Source organism: Leopardus geoffroyi, chromosome X (genome assembly GCF_018350155.1).
Source record: "Leopardus geoffroyi isolate Oge1 chromosome X, O.geoffroyi_Oge1_pat1.0, whole genome shotgun sequence".
NCBI classification, from domain to species: Eukaryota; Metazoa; Chordata; class Mammalia; order Carnivora; family Felidae; genus Leopardus; species Leopardus geoffroyi.
In genome coordinates, this window is record NC_059343.1 from 104,499,139 (window position 1) to 104,509,990 (window position 10,852).

Below are 10,852 nucleotides of genomic sequence, written 5' to 3' on the forward strand. Positions count from 1 at the left end.
ATATATGCACCCCCATGTTCATCACAGCATTATTTATAGTAGCCAAGACATGGAAACAACCTAAGTGTCCATCAAGAGATGAATGGATAAAGAAAATGTGGTATATATATGCACAATGGAATACCATTCAACCATAAAAAGGAGATCCCATTTACAACATGGATGGATATGCTAAGTGAAGTAAGTCAGACAGAGAAAGACAAATACCATATGACTGCACTTATAGGTGGAATCTAAAAAAAATGTGCTCACAGATACAAAGAATAGACTGGTGGTTGCCAGAGGTACAGGGTGTGGGAGGAGGGGTTGGTTAAATAGGTGAAGGGAGTCAAAAGGTACAAACATCCAGTTATAAAACAAATAAGTCCTGGGGATGTAATTTATAGCATGATGAATATAGTTAATAATAATGTATTGTACATTTGAAAGTTGCTAAGAGAGTTAATCTTAAAAGTTCTTATTATAAGAAAAAAATTTTAACTGTGTATTGATGGGTGTTAACTAGAGTTAGTAATCATTTCACAGTATATACAAAAATTGAATCATGTTGTATACCTGAAAACTAATATAATGTCAATTATATCTCAATAAAATATTAAAATTACATCTCCCCCAGAATTCCTACCCCCTCTTCTCCTTTACCCTCATTTATTTTATTAGCATTGGTAACCATCTGATACACCATTGTTTTTGCTATTTTGTATGTTTATTGTCTCTTTCCTTCTCAGTGGACCACAAACCTCATGAGGGCATGGCTTGCTTATCTTGTTCACCATAGTATTTCCAGCACCTGGAACAGTGCCAGGTATAGGGTAAGCATTCATGAAATATTTGCTGAATAAGTAAATAAGTAAAATAGAAAAGTATTGATGTTTCATACATTAATTTCAAAACAGAACACCTTACTACAATATTTCATTGTTTCAGTTGGCTCTTTCGAATGATTTTTTTTTAGTCACATCATCTGCAAGTAATTATAACTGCTTTCTCTTCTCCAATATTTATACCTTTTATTTTTCTATCTTTTCTAATTGCTGTATCTAGAATTTTTATAATAATATTAAATACTGATGGTGGTTTTTAGAATCCTTGCTTCATTCCTTACTTTCATTGGAATTCCTCTGATACTGTATAATTTAAGAGGACTCTGGTTAAGATTGGAAACAATAAGAAACACATACACACACACACACACACACACACACACACAACCATTAGAAGACTATATTACCTCATACTTTAAGAAAAATTTTATCAAGAATTTTAGTAGGGTTTTATTAAATTATTTATTGGAATATACTAGCACGAGCCTGTGTCTTCTCACTTGACCTGTTAATATGATACATTACAAAAATAGATTTCTTAACAGCCAACACTCTGCATCCCAGGAACTAGCTTCACTTTGCCATGGTTTGCATAGTTTCTTTTTAATACACTGATGGATTATATATGCAGTGTTTTTTAAGACAACTTGCATTTATCTATCTATATATGTAAAACAGGTCTCTGAATTTTGTGTAATTTTAGTCAGGTTTGTTATTAATGTTATGTTGGCCTCATATAGAAAAGAGTAAAATTTACTCTATACTCTGAATCGGCTCAAAATTAAATATTCCCTGACAATGTGAAGTAATTTATTTATGACACCACCAAGCCTAGCATGTCTATTATATGCTTATATGTTTAAATGCATGATTTTCTTAGAGGAAAGAGCATATTAAAAAAATTGCTTTCACAATTTTTTAGGGTTAATGGTCCGTTCTGGTTTCTAATTTATTCTTGGAAAAAGTTTAGTTATTTAGTCTTCTGATAATTTTCACTCAGATGTTACATTTACCAGCCTAGCAAATAAATCTGTGCCTGTGATTATTTCTTCTTTCTTCCTTCTAATTCTTTGTATTTGTGCTCTTGTGATTGTGATGCTGAGGAAAGGAGCATCTTCCACCGGACACTTCCTTTGTCCTTTGGCAGCCTGGGAAAACTGGCAGAGACCCGCACCTGTGGCATTGAGGGAGGAACTCAAACACGAGCTAGTAGCAGCTGGTGATGAGGTGATACTTCACCTCTCTGAGGCTGCCAGGGCTTCAGCATGGCTGCCAGAGATGCCTGTGCCAGGAAGCTGTTGGGAGTGCTGGAGATATCTCAGACCAGTAGGCTAAATGGTCCAGAAATCACTGTGAGTCCCGTTTGTAAATAAGGTCTGACTTTTCATTCTCCAAGAAGGTACCAGCAGTTGACCAATGAAACAGCTTAATTAGTGGACTGATGAGCAGTCCTAGGTAAGTATTTAGGGAGAATATCTGGGAGAAAAACTGCCCTTTGCTATGGGGGGTTAAGACTCCAAAATGATCATAAATTATTATAATTTAATTCAGTATTAAAGAAATATTTTGCTATCTCAGGCTTATGAGGTGATGGCATTTGAGTAAAATAATCCTCTTCTATTTTATATTCTTCCCACCTCTATTTTTGTTCTCCATTTCTTTTTAGGATCCTTGATAGGTTTTTCTATTCTGCTTGCTTCCAAAAGGGAAAATTTCCCCACATTTCCTATCACTCACTTTCCCAGCAGTGAGAAATCTCATTCTGGGATAGATAGCCAGTTCTTCACTGGGTATGTTCTTCTGATGTCAAATAAGCACCTCAAATTCAACATGTCCCCAATCGAGTTGATCCACGTATATCCTCTGTGCTTATAGTCCCTAGATTTGTTTGTCACTATTCATTTACATTCAAGCCAGAGCCTTAGAGTCCACCTAAATTCTTTGCCTTTCTTCACCCTCCACATGAAATACCAAGTACGGTTCATTTTATTTTCACCTCATTTTTCTAGTAACTTCCTTCCTCTCCACTTACCTCAAATATTCTAGCTCAGGCTCTCATCATCTCCTTCTTGGATTTTCTTTACTGATACGTGATGCATTGAATACAAGTGAAATAAGGGTACAATAAACCAAAGAACCCTACTAGGTCCAGCTAAGAATCTAAGGAAGACAGTCCTTTGTAATCCATCTCCAGATATGTGAACCTGAACTGTAGGTGTTCTTGGTCTTTGGTTTGACAGTATTTTTATTGTTTGCCCTCATTTCCCCATATTCTTGATCTGTTTCAGAACCTACTTGGTACTCTGACCACAAATCTAACCCAGCCACAGTGGCTTAGAAAGGATCAGGATCAAGCAGATACGTAATTGTCAAAGAGCACAGAGTTTGATGACCCACAGCTGGCAAGGGTATGGTGAAGTAGGCATGCATACATTATTTATGGGAGGTTAATCTGGTAGTACTTCTTTGGATGGTAATTTGGCAATGGCTATTAAATATAAAATTGATCCAGCAATTCCATTTCTAGGAATTTATCCTGCAGATCTACTTACACATGTGCACAAAAATGTATGCACCTAAGTAATCACTGTAGAATAGCTTATAGTTACAGCAAATAAGAACCAATATACATGCTCATTAAAGGTATAATGAATAAAGTATGTGCCAATCATACAGGGAAATACTATACAATTAAAATTAATTAGGTAGATAGGTATAAGAAAAAATCTCTAAGATTTTGTGATAAATGGCACATTTATATAAAAATTGCATACACACATACATATATGCTTCTATATGTATTGACTATACAAACACAAAATATACTGCTTGTGATCTATGGGCAGGAGATCAGGGATCCTAGGGTATGAGACCTACTTTTCACCTCACACTTTTTATACAGTTTGACTTGTTTGGTCATGTGCATGTATTGCTTATCTCGAATAAAACAAAACTAAAGACCAAGTCTTGATAGACATAGTTTAAAATATTAGGAATATGTGCATATGTAAAATGGTATACACATGTGCCTTTTTTTCACATGGGAAGTAACACAAAGACATACACAAATACACAGCATATGTGAGTAGGTAGCTATAAACACAACATGTACTTTTTTTTTGTAAATAAAGTTTTTTAAATCATCTTAAAAACATAAGATACCAAATTGTCCCAACCTATAGCAAGTATATTTTGATAAGGCATTCAAGATGTTATTTCATCTTTTCACCCATGATACTAGCATAAGTTTGCTTTTCAAAAACAAATATAGAGTAATGTGTGCACAGCTAATGTTTCATCTGGTCTCTTGGAAGATTTTGACTTTGATAAATATATTCCTAGAAGACAATTAAGAAAAAAATAGATATGTAAGCATTTAAAAACCTTAGCCTAGTACTTAATTGCTAAAATGCTAAACAAGTTTTATTTTTTCTGCAATCCATCACATACACAATCCCAATAAAAGGAATACCCATGTATATAATAAAAAAAATTGTCAACAACATCTACATTGAGCACAACAGCGGGCCTTTCTGTGTAAATGGCTGCCTGGATAGTGTTACCTAAACTTTAAAGAAATGTTTACCCCCAAAAGAACTTCCCTGATTGTCCTGCCATGTATAGGCCAGTTTTGATTAGCTATGGAAATCTGTAGCATAAATGATACCCAGGAAAGCAGGCTGTGTTACAGCAGCTTTAAACAAGAAGGCTGAGGACCTGGGGCTAAATTTTACTGAATAAAATTTACCGAATAAAATAAAATTAGTAATCAAAATTGTGATTAATAGGATGAACACCATTCTAAGATTTCTTGACGAAGAAAACATATTTTTAAATATTTTATGTACCAAAAATATACAAACAACAAACAACCAGGTTCCAAAATCCAAATGAAACAGGCCCCAAATGGTGGCAATCCAGATCTTAAAATGCATTTTCTAGAGCAGAGGTATATACCTGTTCTCTTATATATATGAAGGGTAGTTCCTCCAACCAGCCCCAAAGATACTTTTTAGCATATATTTTCCCAAAATACCATACATCTGAAATATGTAGAAGACCTGAACATACTGTTGAAATATTGGTAAAAAAAAGTATTGAATTGTAGGGGGTACCACCTCTACAACAGCCCAAAGAAAGAGCATATGTCAATCACTCAGAGAACACAATTAAAGATTAGACAAATTTCTTTGTAAGAGGAGGCAAAAAACATGGTGGTGTTGGGAGAGGTACAGAAAAATCTTAAAGCCAACTTTCGATTGCCCAAAGATCACCTTTGATTTGTCTCTCTCTTTCTCTCTCTGCCTAAATACACTAAACACAGGTAAGCTGGGCACTTCCAACCTAGAAGACAAATGCCACAGTGAGTTAAAAAGCACAAAGCACAGCGTGAAGAAGAAAGTGAGCGGGGACTGGAAGGTAAATCTGGGCACTTTGAGAACACATTGGCCATCCTTAGCTCCAGAGGCCTGCGTAGTTCCCATGCAGGCCTGAAGGGAGAGGCCCTCCAGCCACGAAGAGCTTCATCTCAGGCCAGTTGTAGCAGTGGGTGTAGAGCGCGTTGGGGAACTCCCCTATACCGCCAAAGTAGTTCACCCACAGGTCATCGTGGTTGAGCCAGCCTCTGCCACAGGTGAGCTTGAGCTTCCTTCCTGAGGGCCCAGGACAGGAGTCTGGGCTGGCCGACGCCATCTCCTCCAGGAACTTCTGGGCACGGATGTCATAGAAGAGCAGGGAGCCATGGCCCGTGCCCACGGTGATGATGTGCTGGTAGAAACTCAGCGAACGCACCCCTGTGCCGCCCTCTCGGGAGCACAGGGGCCGGATATTCTGCTGGCGTTGGCGCGGATCTAGGAAGGAGACATGGGACTGGGAACCCACTGCATACAGGGACAACTCTTCGCAGTAGGTCAGGCACACATTCTCTCGGCAGTAGGGCAGCCTGATGGACAACAGCCTGGACAGAGTGCTCCGGGCTTTCCACAGGTGGAAGTAGCCGTCCAGGGACACGGCTCCCAGCTCCTGGTTCTTGCCACTAAAGGCCAAGGCCCGCACCTTGCGGTTACTGGGGCTGGTGCTGGACCTGGGGATGGTCTCCATGTCCCTCGGACGGATGTGGGCGTACACAGGAAGCCCCGCGTCACTGTGCCAGGCGATGCTGCCATTGAACATGTCGGGGTCCAGCCGCCATAGAGCCACAGTGCCGTCGCGGGAGCCGCTCACAGCCACTGTATCGCTCATCCAGGCGATGGTGAAGATCCAGTCTTTATGGCCGTGGCGGTCGCCCAGGCACACGGGGTCCAGGGTGGGCAGCTGGTAGACGGCCAGGCTGTTGGGGTTCTCTCCCCCGGTGGCCAGAAGCGTCTTGGAGGGATTCAGCTCGATGGCGTGGATGCCGCAGCTCGGCTGGGCCCGGGCCAGCCAGGGCCCCCGGTCCCGCATCAGGGGGATGCGCGTGATTTGCCCCGAGTGCACGTCCACCACGAAGAGGGTGTTACATTTGGTGCCGCACACGACCTGCCTGGCGTTCAGCCACTGCGACGCGAACACCTTGTTGAGGGTGCCCAGGGCCAGCTCACGCTCCCTCAAGAGTTCGGGCAGCTTCTGCACCGCGTAGCCGCGCAGTTCGCCCTTGGAGCCCGACAGCCCGGCGCCGCCCCGCGCGCCCACCTCGCGGTCCTTCAGGTAGTGCACTAGCGAGCGCCGCGTCGCCGGCCGCTTCTGCTTCTTAGGCAGCAGCGGCCCCTCTGCGTCCGCCGCCGAGCCCTGAGACGACGAGCTCTCGGCGGGCGCTTTCCGCTTCCTGCTACCTGTTTGCTGCGGGGCCATGGTGGGCGGCGGGCGAGTGGCCGCGGCGGCGGCGGCACGGCGGCGGCGGCGGCGGCGGCGCGTGGCACCCGTGTTGGCCGTGGTGGCGGCAGGGACCGCGGCGCCTCCGCGTCAGCCGGGAGCGCGGGCTCTTAGGGGCCAGGGGGCAGGCTCGACCGCAGGGCGCGGAGCCTACCGAGTCCGGGACGCGGCGGCGGCGGCGGCGGCGGCGGCGAGGGAAGCGAGAGCGGCGGGCTGGGCGAAGAACGGGGACCGGAGGGAGCGGGGCGCGGACGGAGCGCGAGAGGAGTGCGGCGATGAGGGCTCAGGCGGCGGTGGCCGGGATCTAGGCGAGGGCGGGAAGTGCGGCCGGCCGGGCGGCGGGAACGAAGTCTGAGTGGGACAAGGACGACGCAGGGGGAACCGAGTGTGAGGGGGTGGAGGCAGCGGGAGGAGCCGGCTGGGAGCAAACGGGGGGCGCAGGGTAGCACACGCCAGGCTGGGAGGGGTCGGGAGGGGGGCGGGAGGTGGGGAGTGGAGCCCGCGGTGGGGATACTCACCCAGGGCCAGCGCTCCTGGATCCCTGAGCCGAGCCGTCTCCGGAGGACACATCCTAGTGCGCCTGCCCAGGCCCTCTGCTATCCTACTCCAGTCGTTTCACTACCCTCAGGATAGCAAACAACTAGCCTTCTTAAAATCCCTACTTAAATAAAATCTGAAAGGTAAAATAAAGTAAAGTATGAAGCTAGAAGGAGCTCTAACAATTATATGTCGAAGGAACAAACGTGTGTTTAGTGCAATCCTGGGAGACTCTGCAGCAAAGAGAATGGAGATGTTTAGCAGAGGCAGGGAGACCCTCCCCCTTAGGTCTGTCCTTGCAGCTCACCTGCCCCAGCCCTTCCGCTGGGATTCTGTTACAAATTTTCAGTTTTTTTTCTTTTTTCTCAAACTGAGGTCCCTCAGTTCCTGCGCCAGAATCGCTGAGGGGGTGTGTTCCAAATGTAGTTGCCTAGGCGCCACTTCCTGCCGGGGGTGGAGTCAGGACCCTGTGATCCAAGGCAGCCTCTGGAACCTAGAGGACTGCGTTTAAGGTGGGGTTGGGGGCTGGGGTAAGACAAGTGTTCCTCCATGGTGTTGAGTTCTCTTGAGCCTCAGAGTGGAACAGTGGAATGGAGTGGAAGAGGTCCAGAAGAAGGATACCTCTTTCCCTGCTCCAGGGAGGAAAGGTTCAGTCCCCACTGTCAGTCCCAGGGTAGTCCCAGGTGCCTGAATTGTCTTGCATGGGAGGCACCCTGGGGCATTGGGGCAGGGATATACAGATTACTCTAGGCACAGATGGTGAAGAACTTTCCAGAACGAGGTAACCACAGAGAACAATGGTGGAGTGTGGGTGTTCAGACTATGGGTTTAGCAGTCTCACGATTTGGATGCTGCATATCTGGCTTTGCAGCTTCAGAGCAACCTATTTGGTTGGCAAGCCTGTATTTAGATGTACTCAATTACACAGTGACACGAGTGGCTAGTAGCTGACACCAACTCTGCAGACACCCCAGTCCTTCTCTCCAAAACCTTGTTTGCTGTGTGGGTGCATGTGGGAAGTTGAATTACCTTTTCTGACCGAGGGAGAGCTTAGAAGTTACTTTGTTATTGCTTTTCTCCCCCTTCTCCCAGCCCTTTTTGCACCCTCACCTCAAATGCACAAACTCCAGGTACAAAAACCACATGCCCTTCGCACCACCCCCATCGAGCTGCTGCATCCTAGTACCCACTGCTCACCCTTATTCCTCCCTATGTTTAATGCCCTATCCAGAAGCTGAGGGTAGTGGAGAGGGAGTGACTTGACAATGAAAAAAATGTTGACAACTTCATAATTAGAACTGATGTTACTAGAGAATAAATGACAAATTCCTTTAACATAATCTGCCATAATGTGTTTTTTTTTAATTACACCTCAGAAAAATGGATACTATATAGTATAAATTCATAACGTACTTTTTACTGTTGTGGTAGAGCAAAATAGGCTGAACATTTTGGGAGATTGATAGATACACATAGGTACAGATTGCTAGATATATATTTTAATTGTGAAAATAATTCCTATAACAATTACTATTTATTGAGAGCTTTTTTGTGTCATTGGCTGGAGGACTGTGCTAAACACTTCAAATGTACATTCAACTTCACAAAAACTTTGTAAGGTAGATTCTACTTTTATAGCCATATTTTAAAATGAGGGCACTGAGGCCCAGAAGAACTAATAACTCTCCTATGGTCGCACAGTTAATAAATGGTAAAGTCATGTTGTGACTCTATGTCTGACTCCAAAGCTTTTACGACTAACAACTGCTCTATATTATTCAATAAATGCAATTTTTCTATTTCAATGTAAACTACCCCTATGATGGAAATTTTACAGACATTACAATCTCATGCACTTATGAAACATAGCCAGAATTCCTAAAATAAATGAATAAACCCTGAGTCAACTTATGTACAACACTCCATATGATACATAAAGGCAAAAATAGAACCTATGAGACATATTTTCTTTCACACAAATTCTTTTTAATTAATATTTATTAAAAATAATAACAAATGCCTACATTTTTATAAAAATAACACTCATATAGTCTTGGTATTATGTCTCTCCACTCCTTTGATAATATAATTACTCAATATTTATATATGTTTGTAGTCACTGTTCAGATTTCTATTTTGTATTGATAAATGAGGTGTGATAATTTCATCTAGAATACAATACATGAAATACATTTCATTTATGTCTACACTTTCAAATTTCTCAGAGTTTTTTATTTAAAGATGTAAGATTTACAGACCAAAGTCAAATGGTATTGAGAGATTTAGAGTGCTGTATATCAGCTTGCAAATTTGAATCTTTATTTGTATCTGATTGCTTCCATTTTTAGGAAAACACAATGTCTGCTAACACCTAAAGTTATACACAGTACATTTATAGTTAAAGTAATAGATGCAATGGCATAACAAAATTTCAGCTGTCTGCATAGCCTAATAAGGGTCTCCATTAGGTATTTTTGTTACCTATGAGGGCCAGTGTGTATGAGTGTAAACATCTTGTCAATCATTACTGATCTATTTCTGTATTCATCACTGCTTTTTGCTAGTAACATTCCCCTGGATAAATTTTTATTAGCCTCACCTATCTCCCTTATGCCAGAATCCCCTTCATTGGATGGAGTTCTATGTGAGTGGTTTCAGACCATTGTCTCATCCTGTTCTCTAGTTACTTCATATGTTTAAATGTTATTTTTTTAATCATATAGTAAAGTTCACAAGGAGTTACATAACATTTCCTGCTTCGTTCATACCACCACATAGTTCTAGGTTTGTGCTAAATGGTTTATAAAACTTGTGTTTGGGGAGCGTCTAGATGGTTCTGTCAGTTGAGTGGCTAACTCTTGATTTTGGCTCAGGTCATGATGCCAGGGTTGTGGAACTGAGCCCCGCGTTGGGCTCCACACTGAGTGTGGAGCCTGCTTAAGATTCTCAATCTCTCTCTCTCTCCTTCTCTCTCTGTACCTCTCCCCCATTCATGCTCTCTCTCTCTCTAAAATAAAAACAGAGAACAAAAAAAAAACTTGTGTTTGTCCTGTTGATAAACTAATAGAATAAAAGAGAGAAAGCAAAATGAAATATCAAAAAGAAGATATTTTGAAATCAAATTACTTGAGTGGTGAAACTGATTTGTAATAATGCCACATAACTTGTTTGAAGCTATCCTATAGATAATCTAGACAACTTCAAATTCTATCTATCATCTATCTATCTATCATGTTTCTTTTCAGCGTTTTGGACAATTTAATCAACTGTGTCTGTCCAGCTTTCTAATCTATGAATGAAGAAAAGGATCTATTTATTCAGAAAACAAGTTAGATTACCAATTTAAAATTAGTTAAGGCAGAAGATGTACTTTACTATGGTAGCATGAATATAAGCTTGGTTAGTAAGTATGATGCAAATTGTTTTGAAAATATTACTATTTTTAGCATCAAAGGTAAAATAAAAAGTACTGAAAGATAAAGTAGAGGTAACGGTAGAACTTGTGGGTCAGTAATTAGTTTTTTTGAAGAAGTATTCAATTATGAAAGTTTATTTTATACATTCAGTACAAAAATAGATCTTATGAATACAGACTTTATAGATTGGGGCAGATTCTCAAGTACAAAGGCATCTGTCTTCAG

General features: G+C 42.0%; 1 protein-coding gene across 1 annotated transcript; it reads right to left on the reverse strand.

Annotated features, from left to right (window-relative positions):
- Positions 1 to 3,784: 3,784 nt before the first annotated feature.
- DCAF12L2 (DDB1 and CUL4 associated factor 12 like 2) lies at positions 3,785 to 6,760 on the reverse strand. Its single transcript, XM_045471779.1, has one exon. The coding sequence runs from the start codon at positions 6,651 to 6,653 to the stop codon at positions 5,280 to 5,282; it is 1,374 nt and encodes a 457-aa protein (XP_045327735.1). The 5' UTR covers positions 6,654 to 6,760; the 3' UTR covers positions 3,785 to 5,279.
- Positions 6,761 to 10,852: the final 4,092 nt, after the last annotated feature.

Excerpts from the sequence above, each read along its gene's own strand:
- DCAF12L2 (XM_045471779.1), bottom strand. The coding sequence starts at position 6,653 with ATGGCCCCGCAGCAAACAGGTAGCAGGAAGCGGAAAGCGCCCGCCGAG.